We start from the raw sequence: 20270 nt of genomic DNA, 5'->3' as shown, positions 1-20270 counted from the left end.
AAACAGTAAAGCCTTATCGGTGGAGACGGACCACTCCCTCTGTGCTGGGGTTCAATGCCGCATATCAAATGTAACTCCCAATCCCCATGATAGAGCTTGTCGTTCAAACGTGTATCACTTGCTGAATATGAGGATACACGTGTACCAGGCGGTCCCAGAAGTCGGGATGATCGGTTATGGCCACCTGCGGGTCCCAGGCCATTGCCACAAAGACAGTATCGACACCGGCGCCGATGGGAGTCATGAATATCTGACATACCTGCAGTCCGATGAGGAAGGAGAATGCCATGATAACGGGGGTAAAAGTGCGATCGTTGTTGTATGCCGGGTGAGTGTAATCCAAATACAGGTAAGCCAAGAGTGCGCAAAGGTAGGCCACGAAGACCGATCCCATGGTCAGGACGGGCCCCACGAGGCAATCGTTGACCAAGGCATCTACCCCTCGATCTTTCATCATCTTCCAGGTGTCTTTGGCCGCGGCGATGTACGGCTTGCCGTAAAGAGCGATGTGAGAAAACGCATATCTGTTGATAAACTCGACAAGCCAGTCCAGACAGCCGATGAGGCAGCCGAGGATGCAGAACATGATGCTACCCACCAGGTTGCCCTCAGACGCTTCTTGTTGCTGGGCAATACTGCAAGCCTGGCGGAGCATGTTGATGAGAGCCACGATCAGGCTCCCAAATGATATCGATCCAAAGGAATAGGTCGTGGCCCGTCTCAAAGCTCCCGAGGTCGCGCCAGAAGGAATACCGCCTGGTTTTCCAGCACAAAAATACCAACTGCCGTAAACGCCTGCAATCGTGGTGTACATTGTGTTCTTGATCCATTCTGAGATCCAGTAGCCGGCGAAAGTAACAAACACAACCAGGCCAATCACTTTTCCACTCGAACAGCCCCCCTCAGAACAGGCCGGATTTGGATTGCTGCCGGGGTTGCTAGGCATGTAGGACACGTAGATGGCAACGAGTGTGACCGAAAACCAACCGGCAAAGATCACGCTAAGGAGGCCTCCAACAAGGCTGACCAGGAAGACATGGACCCTCTTCATCCTGGCAATGTCCATGGTTTTCTGCAGCATTACCACGGCAAAGGGGATGCGCGGAATCCAACTAATGAAACAAATAATGGCGAAGACCGCAAAGATGGCGAAGACAATGCCAGCACCCCACAGCCGACGGTAAAGGTAGTAGACCGCAGTACCAACAGCCAACGCGCAGTTCAATATGCCGGTGATCCACACAAATTGTTTGGTAAACGCCCGCGCGGCAAGAAAGTAAGCCCAGGACACGGCGAAACCGACACAGAGGACAAAGGCAAAGAGGATGATGGTGTTGGTATCGAGAGAGAAGTTGTTTGAGCCGCCATAAATTCCACCTCCATTAAAGCTAACGTGCTTGGAATATCGGTGGAGGGTAAGGCCCGAAACTGCGACGAAGCCACAAAACGTTGCGATGAGCTAAAGATGGTCAGTCGCATGAGACAAGCCTCAAGTATAGTTAGGAATTGGTCCGTACCAGCAGCCCTGCCCAGAGGTCATTGAATTTCGGCTTTTGGATCTTGAATGTCTCTTGAAAGCTCTGCTTGTCGTCTTGCGGAGGGACGAAATTGGCTCCGTAGGTCGGAGGCTGTTGTGTATACTTTGGCTCTTGAGGTTGATAAGGCTGCTGAGGCGGTGGATATTGCTGTTGCTGCTGATAACCTTGCTGGAGATGGGCTGGGGGAGGAGGATATTGCTGGTAGCCCTGCTGCTGCTGTTGGTAGGGAGCACCAGCGCCTGCCATAGACTGGTTGCTGTAGTAGTCGGCTGCTTGTCCTTGGTGTGTCATAATTGCGACACGCTCCCGGGGTAAGATATTAAGGAAAAGTAAGGGACTGAACTGATGAATTGAACCACACCGGGAAGAAGGCGAACAGCGGGAGAAGAGAAAGCTATTAGATCACATGTTATTAACAGTAGCAGGAAACGAGCAGGAAGAATGGTGACGGTGTTGTTGGACAGTGTGCAGAGGTCGGTGCGATGGATACTGTGGTGATACGCTGAGCGGGTCAATTATCAAATTGTTCCTGCTCCCAGTGAACTTTTGGGCGGGCTTCAGCTTGGATCGACCGGCTGCCACGGGCGGGAGCAGTCGATGATTGGGGGTGCGGCATCGGACACGGGATCAGCTCCAGTTGGACGAGCCACCACTGACGCCACCATACGAGCTTAAATGCCGGGCTGGCCAGTTAAGGGACTCCGCCTAATGGAGCTCCAGCCGCCCAGCTTGGGCCCAAGACATGTCTACGTAATAATCCCCAAGTTCTTTCACCACTACACCGCAGGTCGCAATTTCAACGGTTGTCCTCAACTCCAAAGGCCACAAAGGAAAAGAATCTAAATGAATACCTGCCTTCTGCTCGACTCTTCATGAACATAAAGCTCGTGGGTTTACTAGGGCAAATGCCATGACTGACCTTCTTGGGCACGCATAACGTCGCTAGGGCAGCACGATGTCGAAAACAGCCATTCCTCTTCTAGTCGTCCATGTTTTTCCGCTCTCGACGATTACCTTGCTCTCGAAGTACATATTCAGTTTACTCGTGTCTTGTGACTCCATCCATCGATGATTAACCAGAACGCCACACTTCAACAGAAGGGCCGAGCTTATCCTCTGCGCCCGAGTCCTTACTCTAGAAAGACTACAACTCTAGCCAGGGCTTTCCATGAGACGGGCCAGATGTTGTAGGAGCTGACTGTAAAGAGGAGGGCCACACATAATTGCCCGCCCCGGGACCGAGTCACAAAGAGGTTGTCGCGTGGACTTGCAAGCTGAAGGGAAAATCGTCAGTCACGGACAGTATCGCGCTCATCGGATGAGCGTAGGTTAATGTCTGGCTGTGCTGCACCAGCAGTGCAGCTCTCGTCGTGACAGTTCAAGCCAGGGGAACTTTGAGAAACACACTATCGCTGCTTTGCTGAAGTCTTTCTCAATTTCTCAATGCATGCTAGGAGCCAGGTCGCCCTAGTTAGAGACATTTTGGGTAAGATCGAGAGACAATGTATAGATGATGCTGAAAAGGGCCCAAAGAGGTAGACGTATCGAGCCGTGTTTTTTGAGCCGTGGTTTTCAATAAGAACTCACTTACGGCAGATTCTTTTTACACAATATTCGACAGGAGGATGCGCCTTCGCATCCCATCCAAAAGAACAGACATATTAGCTTGCCGAGATTTCGGAGCGTTTGAGGAGTCGCTCTACCACCATGGAACTAATGGTCAAGATATATGTCGCAGGTTCTTCCACCGATGTGGGATGCTATGGAGTTCTAGATCATGAGTCCGCCTTCAACCACTCGGTCTTGAGGGGTGGACAAACATATTTAGGCAACAAAAGGCCCAGCTTCAACACCCCTGTTGACATCGAGCCTTGTATCGAAAAGCTCGTCTACGAGACATAACACCCCTTTGGTTGGCGCCTCTATCCAAGCCCAGGTTAGAGCGCCATTCTTCCAAGGTATAGCTGGTACAGTCCAGTCCATATTTTATGTTTTGGCATGCCTCTTATCCAGTGCTGAGGGCAACATTGATGAGCAATCCAAGTCCTTGTCTCGACTTAAGCTGGACCGATCCGATATAACGGTGACAATGCTGGGTGTAAGTCCCGCTGGAATCATCTGCTTCGGTCAAGCTCTGCTCCAACTTTGCATGACGATGCTCATCAGGCTCGGCACCCTTACAGCAGCCCAAAGAGTTTCCTAGTATACTGTTATTTCTCCAACGTTTACTCTTGGCGAGACGACGAATACACAATTCATGACCCGTTGCCTTTCGGAGGTTGTCATGGCCGGATTTCGTGGTTCCGCAAAAGTCATGGTCAGAAAAGCCTTGAAACTATGCCACACCCTCAAATTCGATGCGAATAATTTCAGAGGCCGTCCACAGGTTGAGTAGGGGTAGCACAAAGTCAAGATTGGGAATTTGAAACCAGGAACACAATCGCAGCTATGTTGACCCTGACACGGCTGGCAATGTGAACTATCACCAGTGAAGCTGGATCTGGAAGCCAGCGTTGCCTGCTCACCTTCTCCCATTATCAAGGTTGCCCTGAGAGCAGCAGATCAGGAAGGTGGTATTGAATGGACGAGGATGGACTGATCGAAGCGGCTCCTGAGAGACAGGCAAGTCCCCTTATGCTGGGGCAGTCATACGGCGACCATGTCTTGCGGGAGAATTCCTGCTGACCGGCCGCTCGGGAATCAATGGATACCTCAGTGCTGAAGCTGACCACCTACCGGTATTGCGCGGCCAGTTCTCGCGAGGCATTGGCCCGCAGTATGGCCTCGGAGATGCCAACAGAGGACTGCTTATCTGAGCGAGCACGAGGGATGCAATACGGGCGGCCGATACAGAGAACTGAATGCAAGCTGCGACTATCTCGATGAGTACGGTACTAAGGGACCTTCGAAGACTATCTTGATGAGTAACGGTACTAAGGTACCTTTGAAAAGCCGGTCTCATTTTGACGGTGATTAGTGTGGGGGGTGGTCAGCGCTGCTCCATGCCGAGTCTTCTCAGCGCCTTGAGCACGAGTCATGAATCACTGCCACTGGCATCTCGATTACTCGATGGCAGATGCACTACTCTGTATGTCGGGGGACCAAGACTTTACCGTAGGACAAAATTAGCACCGATCTGCTCAGATTGCTTGAAGTTCGAAAGCCATTGAATATCGGGTAGTGAAGAGGAAGTTGGCCCCGTTGCACAGCTTGAATCGTGAAGACTCTGGTCTCATTTGTCTGTTGACAACAGCCCTAGGCAGAATTTCAACACCCTGCAGGGTTGCGAAAACGAGAAACGGCCAGTGCCCTATTAGCAAGCTGTCTGCTGTCTGGTGTCGTCTGCCCTATTCGCAAGCTGTCTGGTGTCGTCGTGACTCGTGCCCACTGGGTATCACAGAGCCAGCGAAGCTGACCGTACGAGTACTCGTATGAGATGGCTCCACCGGCAAAAGCGGCCCAGTAGCTTTCAATATTTCCTGAAAGACCATGCATGAGAAATTGGAGTCTAGGTGCCACCCTGGCATGGCATGGAACCTGAGCCTGAGGCGAAAGGCCGGGCTTTAGGAGGGACCCTGAGTCTGAGTCTGAGTCTGAGGCCGGGCTTAGAGGCTAAGGGGCATGTGGCTGAAAGGAAAGGACGCAGAGTCGCAGTGCCAGATGCCAGACAGGGATCCCGCCTACATAAGGCATGCAGTACTATTCCACTTTCGACTGCGTGGCCCCATTCCGACGCACTTGTTTGACCACGTTTGACCACCTTAGCGAGAATGCTGCCACTAGGTACGGATACTCCGTAGGGTATGGAGTACGGAGTACGGATATAATACGAGTAGCAGTGGTGGCAGAGGGTCTCGGCTTTGTCAAACACGAGAAAGAGAGGGAGATGCCTGCTGGCATGGCTGGGCTGGGCTGGACTACTGCAGATGCTTGTGCAGCGAGCGCATCAGTGTGATAGGGAGGGAGTACAGCGGTCTGTCTTACGAATCAGAATCAGAATCAGAATCAGAATGAATCCACGCGAGTTGTATCCGCACTGCATTCCCTATCCCTACTTCATACCTACCTACAGAGACAGCATGTGCAGGAAAAGGAGGCGCTGAGGGGGATGGATGACACAGTCCGAGTATCGGTATGTAATACGGAGTACTCTGTCCAGTGTACTCACCACAGGGGTGGACTCTTCGTTTACAAGAAGGCGCTGTAGTCGTAGTTGTACAACCTCGCTTAGGCGAAAAAAAACACCAACCCCCAGAAAATCCCCAGGATTCGCGATGGGGCCGGGGCTCCCTAAGCTTAGGGCCCGTCTAAATATCTACGGAGGATAAGGGGACATACTGTACTTGTACGAATTAGTAAAAGTTGGGTGTTGGTGCTTTTGGAAGAGATCGTGGTCGTGGGCTTGGGCGGGGGCTTCGTGTCCGCTCGCTACCTAAGAGAAGCACAAGGGCACATGACCCGGCATTAATGATTCCCTATTATTATTGAGGGGGTGGGTTTATGGGTGGTTTTTAGGCGATGTTGACTGCCCATGGAGCCTAGCCTTACACTGTAGCGCCCTATTAGTCCAGCGGCAGGCGGGCCTAAGCCGTGCCTCCCAAGCTTTAGCCCTTGAGATCTCAATGGTCTAGTACTACTACTTCTACTCCTACTCCGTACTGCGGTCTCCAGTGGCCAACTGGGAATAGAAAGATGGCCTGTGCGTGCGCCCAGTGGTGATAGTTGGCCACCCCGCAAAGTTTGGCCACCCCGTCTACAAGAGGGGGAAAAGAGAAAAAAGAAAAAGAAAAGCGCCTCGTTGGCAGCATGTGTCAAATACGCCTACCGCAAGCGCACGGGCTGGGAGCTGCGTCAAGGCGTCAAGACATCAACTGGTCGCGTGGTTGAGTGACAGGCGGTCGGAGCCCCTTGCCTGTATACCTAGGTATGTACTGAGTACGCAGGTTTCGGTGTGTATGCACCCATATCCGTCCAGACAATCGACTGGGTCTCAAGGGCCGAGTCTCCTGACCTGAGGTGCTGACAGCCAGGCCAGGCAAAGATGAGCGCGATCCCTCAGTCAGGTAGGCAGGTAGCACACAGATCAAAGTGTCAACTTGAACGTCGGTGCAAAGGTTACTGTACATGTTGGCAAAGATGACACCGGCGGACAGGTTCAGCTGGAGGTACTCTGTACAGGCAGAACCTGTCAAACCTCAGGGACTAGTACTCAGAGTCCGGACTTGCTACTCTGCTAGATTTCAGCACCGAATGCGTATGAAAAGGCTTAGGCCTGGCAGACCAGAAGCGCAATGAATGTCACCTGGGTCGGACTGCACTGTTACATACCTTTTGCCTTTTACCTCCTGCATTCCTCTGTGGTTGAGATCCCTGGTCCAGGGTCCTAAACTTTCCTTTGGCTAATGACTTCTGCGATCCGTGTTGTTGGGAGCATGCATAACGTGACAGCACGAAGATACTTCTCGTTATATGCTTGGTCGTCCTGCAGCCTCCCATCCTAGCTCTCTGGGTGTTAAAGTCTTCAAGGGAACCCCGGATCAGGACCCGAATCTCAATGTTCGATGGTACCTTGCACGGGTGCAACTTGGGTCAAAGTTTAACCCTTCATCATTGTGAGACTTGCATCACGCAGTCAATTTCACTGTCACTGCCACTGTCACTGTCACTGTCACGAGACACAGTTGCGGTTGGAGTTGCAGTGCCGATGTGCACATTGGAGACATGACACGACTAGACATAAATCCGCCCGCTGAGGAGCCTGGTGTAAGAGCCACGAAGTGAGTGGCCCGCGGACCTGGGACTGGTGCGAGATTGGCTCGAGCGCAGGGGGTCTTGACGGGAGCGGAGGGGCTGTATCCGTACCTACATAGGTTGGTGAATGGACGATCGTCCCGATAAGACGAGACATCAGAAGAGACATCGGGGGCCGTGGTCGGGGAAAGTTGATGACGCCTCCAACTTGAACGTTGAGAGCATGACCAGGATGTCCTGTGATCGCCCGAGCTCGAGCTCAGTTTTGTGTACTAGCAGGATATGCGACGGCGGAGGTAGTTTCCGATGGCAGGTGGCACCGGGGCCATTGGCAAGTCACAGACCGGCTCAACGACGTCTCGTTGGCATTGACCATGATCAACGCCTCACAGGTGCAGGGTACACGCGTCGTCTGGGAGCAAGAAACAGAAATAGAGTGGACTAGAGTAATAAGTCAAGGTAATGGTGGTCTCTTGAGACCCCGTAATTTGTATTTTCCTTGAAAGCTGTCCTTCGGTCTCCAGCTAAGTTTCTCGTGGATGATCAATATGAAAATATGAAGAGGCCTGTCCGGCCAGCAATCGGCCAAAAAAGGAGTAGAGTGCTGTGCTCCCTGTCACCGACCAACAGTAGTGTCCGACAAAAGAAAAAGTGCATTCATGTATTGCCCATGACATTCATCAGCCATCCATCACGTAACCGTCCTGAGGTCTGGTGGTCCGGTATCATCCTAGCCCATTCCTCATCCCATAATCCATGGCCCATACCAACACCAAACTCAGTCCCAATCTCAACGCAGAACTCAAACCATCTTGATCTGGTTTCACAGCTTGTATCATGCATCACAACAGCAACAATAACAACCATAACGATGACGACGTCCATCATTCAGCCCATAGGCTGTACCAGACTTTGCACGGCCCAAACTTCCATACAGCCAGCCCGATCTTAATGTATAGTGATGACAGCACCGACCAGACCAGACACCAGTAGTAGATCGGCATATGTAGTTGATCTCCAGTCTCCGACTGGTAGCAAATGCATGCTTGAACTTGGTATGCTTGCACTTATCCTTCAATGTTGGACAGAAATCCCATTCCCAAACTCCCAAACCATGCTTTTTTAAGGGTGGGCTCAGTGACCCAGGGCGCTGCAATGCATCTTCACAGAAGAGTAGATATTGTAGACTCGCTCAAGACTTGACAGAAGCTTTGAATTCATCTCTGCCTTGCATAGAGACTCGGCGTCGCAGAGCTCTGGTTTGGTCAAACGATCCGACATAGTCCTTGAGATCGTTCTGAGCCTGCTCTGATATCTTGGGGCTGTGGGGCCTGGAACTTAGAGACATTGATAGAGAGTTGGAAGAAGAAGTTCGGTGGAGAGAAAAGTCGTAGGCGGGAGGAAGGTAGAGCCCGGTTGGGGTGAGGGACAAGGGCGATCGTTGTGGGACAGAGCTGGTAGTAGTGGTGTAACCCGATAACGAGGAAGATGATGTACTCGACTCGGCCATGTTGAAGTTGTTATCCAGTTGTGTGAGACGACATGCTGAGGAACAGAAAGCTGTCCCGTTAGTCTGGCGATCGCAGGAGAGGCAGAAGTCTCCGAGAAGGAAATCCATCTTGGTACGACTCTGGTCGACGGAGAATAAGCTGTGGATGACGAGAGGGAGAAGACAGTGGTGGATGGCGATTTATATGCCGGACCAAACAGGTCAAGCAGTGCAGCACAAGGCGTATGTGGTATGTGTGGTGTGTGTGTATGTGTGTGTATGTGTGTGTGTGGCAGTGAAGGTGTGCCAGGTCAATGGAGGGTCACGCAGGCAGAATGGTATGCCCTTCTCTGACCGGGCTGACGTTTGATGAGTATTTCAATGAAGTAGGTGTGGAGCAGATGGTATATCTCTCAGACTCCGACTCAGCCTCCGACTCAGAGTCAGGCTCGGGCTCAGGCTCTGGGTGTTAGAAGCTGGAGGAGAGGATGAGTCAACAATAGTGAGGTGTGGCCGTCTGAGAGTCTGGCAGAAGTGTGGTCGGGTCATGAGGGAGGAGGACGTGTGTTTAGATAAAGAAAAACCATGGACAGAGAACGGTCGACGATGGTAGAGGGTCGCCTCGTGTGGATTTTGGTTTGGGGTGCGGTTCAGTGGAGAGGCAAAAGGATGGGCGCCGGGATGGGCCAGATGGTGTGCCCAAAAACGGCATGGGACAGGCCGCAGTCTGAGCTGGGGCCCTAACACTACGCTGCGCTTGGAGTTTAGGTGGCGCGCCTGCAGCGGACAAGGGAGAAAAGAGGGGTAAAGCCTCTTCGTGCCTGCTAGCCTCTAGGCCTGTTAGTTTTCTTGACTCGTACTGGGGCATTCTTCACGCCACAATCCACTGCTGGTCCCTTTGGTTACAGCGCGCGCTCAGTCGACGCTGCTGCCTCACGCCTCGAGCGTTCAGTCCATCACCCCCGTCACGACACCTCTCACCAGCTATACCAGTCGAAGCCGTCTCGGAATTTTCATGTCGTGGCCTGCCCCTCACGCGGATCGCACGCAAGCAATCAACTACCCTACCTACCTACCTACCTACTACCTACTTACCACCACGCTAGTAAATATTGTACTCTCCGTACAGAGAGACACCGACCCTGGCTTAGCTGGCTGGCCTCTACGCGGTCAGTCCTCTGTATCGTCCGTCCCCAGCGGACCCTTCTGCAGCCAAAGCAAAAACCCTATGGCAAGGGCCCCCAAACCCTCGCTTTGATCAGGAAGCAAGGCACCATCCAATCTGGGCTTCGCCCTGCAGCTAGCCACTCTGTGGCAGCTAGGAGATCAGACCAAACAGGAGCTGGGCACCAGCCATGGATGGACGAACTTTCTTTCTCTCGCCATAACACTGTCTCCAGCACAACGATGCTACAATATGAGAACCTTGGCTGTAAGCCTGTAACAGATGAGACAAGCATTGCTTCCTCCATCTCACGTGCTGCCAGTGCACGGAGTACGGAGTACACAGATTGACAGGAAATACTCCACACACTCTTGACATGCGCAGCCTTCACTTGAAACATCTCATTGGTTTGACCTGCCGCTGCACTCGTCAACAAGCAGGCAGGTGCCTCAGCCCTGACGACGCTGACCTGGCCTGACCATGCCTCACTAGCCTACTTTTCGGTCTTCGGACAAGCCTGTCGTTCATCTCGGCCGTTCTGTGGCAGTTTCTTCCCTTTGAGGCGCCGGCGAGGTCTGCAGAGCAAGAGGGGTCAACAATGAATATCCCGCCGTGATCTGGCCGGCTCCATCTCCAGACCTTGGCTTGCGGTTTGACACCGTCCTAGGCCTGCCGCTGACCGGCCCTTCTCCCACATCAAGGACATCTGCGCTCTGGGGTTTGGGGCCTGCCATACACCACACCCTAATTCTCGTCTAAGGTAGTTTATGTTGGAAGCGTGGGGTGTCGTGTTGTTCTGAATGGTTGGATCACACCACCATTGCTGCAGGGGCCGCCACTACCAACCAGCTCGCCTCCTTTGGCTTGAGCCACATCAAAATCTTCTCAGCAACACGGAATTTGTGCAAAGTGAGCAAACTTTCGCAACACGGGACATTCCGTCCACATGGCAGCACATGAAAAGATTTCTCCTATGGAGGTCTCCTAGGAGGCGCCCGGTCTCAGCCGACAGAGCAGAAATACCACGTTTAGGACAGCGTTTTGCAAAGGCCGGCCCCTCGTCCGATCATGCAAGGGAGATTTTCCACCAATGTAGAAATTCCCGCTAGGACGTCAGCATGCCAAACTTGATTGCGAAAGGATTTTCCATGCTAGCAGCTTGAGTCGACGATTCGAACTGGCTCCTACCCAACCGGCTCAAGTCAGTCTCTCATCGGCGAATGATCTCCCGCTACGCAAAGGAATGAGCCGTTTAGCTACGCTGTCCTGTGCAGTAGCTCCCCGTTCCTGGCCGTCTTATCAGTGGGGGCTGTCGACATCGTTCCCCACCGGCATGGTTGTTGCCAACGCTTCAAACACGATGTTTGGCTCTTGGTGTGACTCGGGCACTGACAGTAACCAGATGCCTCGAATAACTCGTGGAGCTTCGTCTGACTTGTACCGTCTCACTGGTGGGACGCCCGTCCGAAGTTACAAGCAATCATTGCTGACCAGGACGTTCTATGATTGGCAACCACGAAATGACTCAGGAGCGAGCGCTTCGGCTCGTGCGCGGACGAGCCGCAGGGGTGTCAAGTCTATGCTGGAGCAAGGCTCCACCTGTGCTGTTTTGCTACTACTACGTACTGTATGGATACCAGCACCACACCGTCGACCTGTTGGCCTCAGAAATGGACATCAATCTCGCCAACGTCTTCAGTTTACCACTTGGGCACTTGGGCCTTTGCCATGTCGAATCGCGCGCTACACAGTACACACTAACGGTCCAGGTTTGGCGGCCACCTGGCGAAGCGACCTAACTATTGGTTTTACGGGTCGAATTGTGCAAGATTTCTCAGTGTTGTGGTTTTTCTACCCCGCGACCTATGTTGGTGGCCGCTATCACAAGCTTATGCAATGTGTTTCAGGTGGTCCGGGCTCTCCAAAGCACGCACCTTGTAACAACGCGGGTCTCCGCTTTCAAGTCACGAGCGCTCGCTTGAGGACATAGGGTGGTTGGATTCCAATGGATGCCATGTATCTTTTCGCAACTCTCCAGGGCGCCGGCGTGGGCATCAGCATTGAACCCTCACCAAGTGACCTTTCGTTCTCAGATCGATATGCCATGGTGGGAGTGGAGGTTGTCGTTTCACTCGTTTCAGCTCGTGTCAAGAAACACACCATGCGCCTTCACACCTCGACAATTGAGACATGGTTTCACTCCGATCCAAATCGACGAACCTGGCCGATCGTGAGTCCCCTATGTAGATACTTGATCAAAGCTCGGTGATGCAGAGCGCCAGATTGATATCTAGTGCCGCAACACCCGAAACAGCGTCTTCTTCGTTTGAGCAAAATGGATTGCTTGATTCTCCAATTAAACTCCCCCACGCTCCGTCGAGAGCCATGACCACCAACCTCGAGGTCAAAGCCAGTCTAAGGAAGAACTAATAGTACGCCTGGTGATCGCAATGGCATTTGGACGGTCTCTATGCGACGGGCCGTTGAAGTTTTGACTGGCACCCGATGCCTCCCTGGTGGCGGAGGTCAAACAGCAGGCCTCCGTGTGTTATGTTATCCAATCCTCATGTCGGAACACCCACGTCACTCGTTCGGTTTCTGCTGCGAATGGAGTGTGCTCATTGAAGCACTCTCAGACAGTGAGCTTGCGACTCGAGGCCTTTCTGCGGATGGCTTCGAAACCCGGTCATCAACGGTTCCTCGCGAAGCCCGCCCTCGGGGAGTAGATCATTGCGCGAAAGGATAGATCCTCGCTGATCATCCATCATATGCCGGATCGAGAGTAATGATCTGCAACCAAGAAGCTAGTGGTGGCTTGACCAGCCTCATAGCCATTGGAGGCAAATAGTGGCGCGACCCTTCCTCATTCATCCTCAAGCTGCCAGTGAGTGTCTGGCGGCCTAGAGCATTCTTTTCGTTGATTCACGAGTTGGTGTTTTTACATCTTTGTGCTCACATGGAGAGGACATTTCCCAGTGAAATTGTCACAGTGGCGCGGAGGCAACCCTTGCGACAGAAACGAAACGCCTGTACAGCAGGTTGGGTCAACCGAAGCATCCTACTCGCGAGTCATTCAACATGGGATGTGGCAGACACTCCCGATCGCTGCCGTTAATATTGAAGCTGGGTACTCCGTACTATGCTCCGTATGCTTTCCGCGATTCAAGGGTCGGAGCAGTCGCCACGTACTAGTCCATACGGGCCGCACACCCTTGTTTGCCACTGGTGACTGTATAACCTCCGATTGCGCAATCTGTTGTGCTGCCCATCACAGATTTTGGGTGTTTCAGGGACGATCCTTGTCCGCTACGAAGTCAGACAAGAACGTCCTAGAAGTTCGCTTGGGGTGCTCCAGAGCAACCCCAGACGATGACCTTCATGCACCAAGGTTCCCTTGGGCACACTTTGTCTGATACCAGCTGCAACCTCCAGTGGAGTGGTATAGCTCACTGCACAATCGACCGTTGAAACTCGGTCGCTTGAAACGGCATCATATGACTCGGACCTCGTCTCGCGCCTACCCTGGAGCTACTATGGCGTCTACATTGAGGTGAAACTATCCGACGAGTATTTGCGGCGCCGACGGGTCGAGACAACAAGATATCTTTCTCGGAGTCTGGCGCTTGCCGTCCAACCACTAGAACAGTAACACTCCGGACATACTGTATGGACGGAACACTTATGTGCGGCGCGGCATAGAGATGTGCCGAACAGTGAAGATACTCGCCATCTTTGGCAATCCTACAGTATCTAATACGTTCTCTTTCTGTCTTTAGATGTCGTTGATATACTGTCACGGAAAAGCAGATTGTGTCGGGTGGATGCCGGGACTAGAGGAAACACCTCATGGATCCCCGTTTTGGAGTCTGTCTGAAGAGAAGCAGAACGAGCTGCTCCAATGTCCAGGCCATTACTATTTGCCAGGGTCGATTTCTGGTCTTTCCGGCCCCGTGCCGGAATCGCCGGACTTAACGGGGCTGCGATGTCGACCGTCAGGTGTTGTCTTTGGCGACACCACTCCAAACTTTCTTAGACTAGACCTCCCGCTCCTTCTACAGCGAGTAGCGTCATCAAACACCGCCGTTCGGTCCGCACGAAGTCGGCCTTGAGTCTCGGCGCGGTTTTCCAAACGCCTATCGTGGGCATTGTACAAAGCACCCTGGACTGGTCCTGAGCCTGTCTTTCCTCCCGTCTCGGTCCTGGACTCTCGAGGAAGCTGTCCTTCATAGGACACGTCATCGAGAAAAGTAACCCCACCGTCGCCTAGACCTCTCAATTGCGGATCCGTCGATTGCTCGACGAGTTCGTTCGGCCGAGGTTGACGATGAGTATGCCGACGATGGCGTTTCTGTAGGTTCCCAAGAATATTTCTCCCACGAAGGACTCCGCCTTGGATACGGTCCTTGGAGCGAGGGATCCGTCGAATGTACCGACACGTTCCCGGCGCACTTGCCCAGAGTTCTACGTTGATGGATACATCCCCTCGAGCAGCGCGACGATTGGATTCGAGGAGAATGGCGGCCAGGTGGACTGCAGTGACATAGCTTGGTATGAGGTGTCCACGGTTGAGTCTCTCCAGCGTTTTACGACGGGATATCTCCAAGCTGCCAGCTGCAGCGCTTTTTGCCGATGACGGCATTGACCATTTGCCAGCACGAAGATGACGCCAGGGCGGAGTGTTGGCTAGGAACCTATCTTCGAACGTCTTGCAGGCCAGGATCCAGTGTTTTGGATCAGATGACCGGGTCAACATCTGGACATAGAAATTCCAATTCTTGCTGGTCAAGGAGAACCCCACCTTTTCTAGCCTTTCGACGAGCTCAACAGCAGTCTGGTGAAGACTCTGAATATCCAGAGCTCTCAAGTATCTCGTGATTGGAGCTTCAAGAATATGTCTTTGTGAGAAGAGGACCTTCAAGTCAGGTCCATCGAGTGGAGAGCCTCGAGCGGGCGTGGTTATCATGGAAGTAAATGAGAAGTTGGGCCCGCCGATCATATCAATGCCCGTCGCCGATTCGGGGGGGACAGGGGAAGCTTGTAAGGTTTCTTCTTCAGTGGTAGGTGCCTTTCGCGTAGCTGAATATGGGCGTGCGGCTCTGACGGCCCGGTCGAGTATTGAATTCCACGTCTTCTCAACCATTCCCCAATCCCGTTGCTGCGTCAAGACGATGAGACGAGTGGTCCGAAGGTTGATCGACTCTTGGACGCTTTGGTCGAGGTCGAGATATGATGACTGCGACAGGGTTTCGTATCTTCGCAGAAGCTTGTCCGCTTGTTTGGTCCTTCCCTGAGAGGCCAAAATCCCCGCCATGAATTCCATATAGATCGAGGGGAGCGCATGTACAGGTTTACGCCGCCCGAACCCGGGTTGCGGGAGCCTCGTTGCTCGGTCCTGGCTTGCCAGTTCGTGCAGGATTGCTCCGAGGTAGTCGCTGGCATAATGCGGTGAACCGTTTGTGTCGAGGCTGCGAAGACCTTGCAGATGAAGCATCGCAAGACGTGAGCTAGGGCTCAACCTCGGAAACAGTTGGCGCATTTCCCGGTAGACCCCCTCAGCCATTTCGCGATTTCCTTCCTGCGCATATCCCTGCAGGACTATGGAGTAATGGAAAGGCGTGGCGGCGAGGGTGACACTCGCGTTGAGACTGTCGAGAATCTGGGCCGCATCCCGAGTTTTGCCAATGACGACGAGCGCAGCCATCAGTGCGGCATAAGTCATCTCGTCTGGCTTCAAGTGGAGGGAGTTCATGCTTTCCTGAACCCTCAGCACCCCCTCGGAATCTGCCTGAAAGGCGTAATGTCTCAAGAGATAATTCCACATTTTCACCGGGTCACCATCGAAATTGGCCTTGGTGGTGGCTTCAGCAAGCCTTTCAGCAATGTCGGCTTGATCGTTGAGGCAGTATGAATGGACTAAGCCACAGATCATCTCGTAGCTGCCTTTGATCTGGTACTGTTGCGCTTGTTCAATGATTTCTAGGACAGCATCGATATCTCCGGACCTTGCGACTATTCCCATCAAAGTGCCAAACGTGTACACGTCAGGAGGCACGCCTTCAGTCTTCATTTTTTCAAAGAGATCAAAAGCTCGCTCGGGTGCAAAGGATCTGGCGTAGGCGTAGAGCAGGATGTTCCAGCAATACAAGGTTGGCTTGAGTCCCCAGTCTTGCAGTCTCTGGAACTCCCGTTCAGTACCTTCGGGGTTGCCCAACCGGGCGTACACGTATAAGAGTGGCGTGAAATAAGCAACGTCTGTTGGGCGCGAGTGCACGGAGCACAATTCCATGAATACAGCTTGGACACCGTCGATATCACCTTGGGCTGCGAGGGCGGTGAGGACTTTTTGATAACTTATCTTGTCCGCGGCGCCGTGGAGAAGTGCAAATTGCCGCAACCAGTACATGTAGAGTTCCGAAGGAGCACCTTCATCGGAAAGGATTGAAAAAACCGAGCCATACATGGAAGGAGGCGGTTGGAATTGCGGGAAATTGTTGCGAAGGTGACGATAAATGAGCCTCGCCAGCTCTCCCCGGTCTGGTCTCCTGGCAGATCTGAGGAGTGTATGGATCGCATCCAGATGGACCGTGGGATTGAGCAGTCCGAGTTCCTTGTAGAACTCCAAGGTTGAGATCAAAGAGGCAGGAGCGATTTCGCGCATGAGCCTGCCACTCTTGACAAGAACATGCAAGAGTTCGCGGCCCAAATGCAAGAGAGTCCCAGCCTGATGCATGACCACCGCTCGCCGATCCAAAATCTCTTTCGCCAGATTAGATACGGCCAGCGGCAAATTCTGGTATTTGTCGACGTGTTTCAGGAGTGATCGCCCAATTGGCAAAGCAGATAGCCGTTGACGGTCCCGGGTCAAAGGCTCGAAGGACATGGACCAAATTTGTACCGCTGCATTCCATAATTGGTGAGAGGCGGTATGCAATAAGAGAAACGTGCTGCAGTCTTGATTCAACTGGCGGGAGGTCGCTTCTGCATTGATCGATATCGCCTGTCGATAGTCGTTCCGCTGAATCGCCGTTCGAGCAGCACGTTCGTAGTCCGTTGCCCCCCGTACCTCACGTGGAATGAGTTTGAAGACTCGTAGCGCAACCTTGAGATCTTGCTGGACGGTCGAACTGGAGAGAACACGGAACACTTCAGCCGCGTATGCCTCCTGATGGGGCAGTTGCTTGAACAAAGCCCAAGCCACTTCGAGATTTCGTGTTGCCATGGCCTCAGATTCAAGAGATTCGTGGATGTCCAAACTATGCCGAAGCTCTCTTTCAATGTCGTTGACCGTGTCAGGTATGGAAACATCCGACGAGTCGGCATTGGGACCTGTCGGCGCGGAGAGTCCGATGCTCAGGTGTCCAGATCCTCTTGAAAGATCAACATGATCAAAGACAACGTTGCTAGCATCATCATCCGACACGTTCACGCACGCGGACAGGATACCCTGGCGGCGTGATTTTGGAAAGTCCTTCAAGTGTCCTTCAACGTCCGAATCCGCGTGTGCCACCACTGCATTGGTATTAAGATGTCGCGGGTTTGGGATCTTTTCATCATATTTTGTGGGCTTTGTATAGGCTCTCGACGATCGTTTTGGCGGCGGGCCAAAATTGGATAGCGCATCGGACCTCAAGGACGAGGACGCAGTGCGGCCGTGGCTTGCCTGTTCTGCAGCACGCCGGGATCCAACGAGATTACGCCCCTGCTCGACCCGGGCTCTACTTCGGGATTTAGCCCTGATATTGTCCAGGTATAAAGGCCACCAGTGCGGCACGGAACGCTCGTCTGCACCATTCCTCCAAAAAGACGGCCCAAGGATACGACGGCTTCGGACAGGAGGCTCCAGTCGGCGAAGTAGGAGATGAGTTACTGGCTCAACGCATGACGAAGCACGCTCGAGCATGCCCCGAGTGAGTGTCTTGTTTGATATGGGGAGAACGTGGTGAACGGTACAGGAAGGTCGAGGTCATGCGGACTAGGATCGAAAGAGGCCTGAGGCAAAGGTTGCAGACAGCTGCAATCCGAGGAGTGTTGACAACAGTCTGCGAGAGTTGCCGATAGAGAGGTGTTCAATACAGGAGAGGAGGAATTAAGGTGACGAGCCAGGGCGAGGTGGTCGTTGAAGGGCAGGATAGAGACAGTAATTACAGAGTAGTAGCTCAAAGTTGATGGCATGATCGAAATGTTGTCAGAATTCTTCCGCGTCGGCGTTCACTCTCGCTGGCTGCCGACCGCAGGCTTAGGCCCCTACTAAGTAATTCCTCACACATCAATAATAATGTGAGAGTGGCCTCCCACCACCCACCACCCCTCCTCCATACACCAGCGCACAAGGCGACACACTCTGTGCACGAGATGAATATCACGGGCTCGGTGGTCTCTGAGCGCCAACGCGCGTTGCTCGGAGGCGACTACAATGCCTATCATGTCCAAGCTACCCGCCGAATTCACAACCTGCGGCGAAGACTGGGAGCCACGAACCGCGGGAGAAAGTACACTCCGAAATCTACAGTCACCGCCGAAAACGTCGCGCAAAATGCAGAGTGAGTGCTAGTGCTCACAACTGCATGCGGGAGCCTTCGCTGACTTGGAGTCTAGATGGGTGCAGCTCTTGCTCGCCAGTTCGGAAAGAGCGTGGGCAGATTCAATGGCTATGAAGTCGGCGCAATCCACCGAGAACACCCAAAAGGCCATGCCAGGCTCGACGAAGCGACAGATAGCCTCGAGGCTGCGACGGGCTATTCTGTACGCCGAAAACCTTGTTTCGATCCTCCAGCATCGCAGCACCATTGGAGCCAAGGGCATCGATGATTTGGAGGCACGGGCATACCTGTCCATGCTTAAAGGAAGTCTTGACTTCGAAAAAGGGCGCTGGCAAGCATGCATTGAACACTACTCTATTGCACAGGCCGTGTATACGGCGTTGGCACGCAGCTCTCAAGGGTCAGACACATACAAGGAACTATTGTCCAGCATCGTCGACCCGAGCATTCGCTACGCAGCATATCAACTGAAAATACCCCGAACAAAAGCGACTGCCGAGATTGCCATCGAGAACTTTCCCACGTCCGAGCCGGCCCTGCGGAAAGAGGTGGAAGAAATTGACCCGCAGGCGTTTGTCTTGGGGACGGATGCAGCTGCTCCTACCAGCGGAGGGCCCCAGGAAAATCCGTCTACCATCTCCTGGAGGAGTAGGCAGGTGAATCTGGAAGATGCTAATATCTCCCAAGCACTAGGAATCTCGAAGAAACAAGAAGACACCCTGGCCGCGGCGTTCCAGTCTTTCCAAGAAGGCCGCGTGAGTGCCAAAGATCTTGCAAGCGCATACGAAGAGGTCATCACCGCTCGTCAGGACGCTGCGGACGCTACCAAGACCGCCATTGACGAGCTACTTGCAGAGGGAGTCGACCCTGGAGACGCTCGCATGCAGTCTCTGCAAGTCACCCGCACGGCTGTCAACTACGCCGTTATCGAATGGCGGATTGGACGGAACCGAGTTCTCTGCGGACCTGAGGACGGTCTACGTTTCACTGCGGAGAAGCAGAAACAGCCAGTCAAACCGCGCAAAGACGGCAAGGCTCGAGCTGTTAAAGAGGAGAGTTCAGGCCGGAAATTGTCCCGCCTCCGAGAGCGAAGTGCGCTGTATGACTCAATCCTCCAAAGTCTTGACGCCGTGAAGGAGCTCCCGGGCGTCATCGCCGACAGCGCATTCGTCGTCGAACTTGACGCAAAGCGCGCTTACTTCCGGGCACTGAAATGCCTCGCCATCGGCCGCTCCCACGCGATCAACGACCATATTCCGAACGCCTTGGCTCTGTACGCCCGCGCGCTCGAACTAGCTCAGGCAGCATCGAGTAATCTACCCGAGAACACGTCTTTTCCGGGCTTGCCGCCAAAACTAGACGTGTCCAGCCAGGCATTGGCTCAGACCACATCGACCCTGAGCCGACTTGTAACGCAGTACCGCGCCCTTGCCGAATTGAAAGCCTTGACACCGCAATCCCAGTCCGACAAAGACGGCATTGAGAACGAGACGGCAGGGCCGTCCTTCAAATCCGCCCCTCTGATCGAGCGCCTGAATCACCACGAATACATTGACCACGTGGACTTGACAAACCTAGTCAACTACCCGCCAAAGCTGCGTCCTGTACCCGTGAAGCCGTTGTTCTTTGACGTCGCGTGGAACTACATTCTCTACCCTTTTGAGAAACGCGATCAAGAAGACGAAGGCGCAGTGAATGGGAAAGCGGACGGCGGTGCCGCCGTGCCGGAGAAGAAGCAGGAGGAACAGAAGCCGACGAGGAGGGGTTGGTTCGGGTTTGGACGGTGA

At 53.3% G+C, this 20270-nt stretch overlaps 4 protein-coding genes across 4 annotated transcripts; 1 reads left to right on the top strand and 3 right to left on the bottom strand.

Annotated features, from left to right (window-relative positions):
• Nucleotides 1-103: 103 nt before the first annotated feature.
• Nucleotides 104-1829, bottom strand: A1O3_10186 (uncharacterized protein; the record flags this gene model as incomplete). The annotated part of the gene is made up of 2 exons (XM_007740277.1): nucleotides 104-1459; nucleotides 1518-1829. The coding sequence occupies 2 exons, from the start codon at nucleotides 1827-1829 to the stop codon at nucleotides 104-106; spliced, it is 1668 nt and encodes a 555-aa protein (XP_007738467.1).
• Nucleotides 1830-8481: 6652 nt separating this feature from the next.
• Nucleotides 8482-8907, bottom strand: A1O3_10185 (uncharacterized protein; the record flags this gene model as incomplete). The annotated part of the gene is made up of 1 exon (XM_007740276.1): nucleotides 8482-8907. The coding sequence occupies one exon, from the start codon at nucleotides 8905-8907 to the stop codon at nucleotides 8482-8484; it is 426 nt and encodes a 141-aa protein (XP_007738466.1).
• Nucleotides 8908-13856: 4949 nt separating this feature from the next.
• A1O3_10184 (uncharacterized protein) lies at nucleotides 13857-17843 on the bottom strand (the record flags this gene model as incomplete). The annotated part of the gene is made up of 1 exon (XM_007740275.1): nucleotides 13857-17843. The coding sequence occupies one exon, from the start codon at nucleotides 17841-17843 to the stop codon at nucleotides 13857-13859; it is 3987 nt and encodes a 1328-aa protein (XP_007738465.1).
• A 452-nt stretch (nucleotides 17844-18295) lies between these two features.
• On the top strand, nucleotides 18296-20270 carry A1O3_10183 (uncharacterized protein; the record flags this gene model as incomplete). The annotated part of the gene is made up of 2 exons (XM_007740274.1): nucleotides 18296-18483; nucleotides 18539-20270. The coding sequence occupies 2 exons, from the start codon at nucleotides 18296-18298 to the stop codon at nucleotides 20268-20270; spliced, it is 1920 nt and encodes a 639-aa protein (XP_007738464.1).

Source organism: Capronia epimyces, assembly GCF_000585565.1.
Source record: "Capronia epimyces CBS 606.96 chromosome Unknown aczIQ-supercont1.11, whole genome shotgun sequence".
In the NCBI taxonomy this organism is placed as follows: domain Eukaryota; kingdom Fungi; phylum Ascomycota; class Eurotiomycetes; order Chaetothyriales; family Herpotrichiellaceae; genus Capronia; species Capronia epimyces.
The sequence above is the reverse complement of the archived record's forward strand: the minus strand, read 5'-3'. Positions and strand labels throughout refer to the sequence as shown.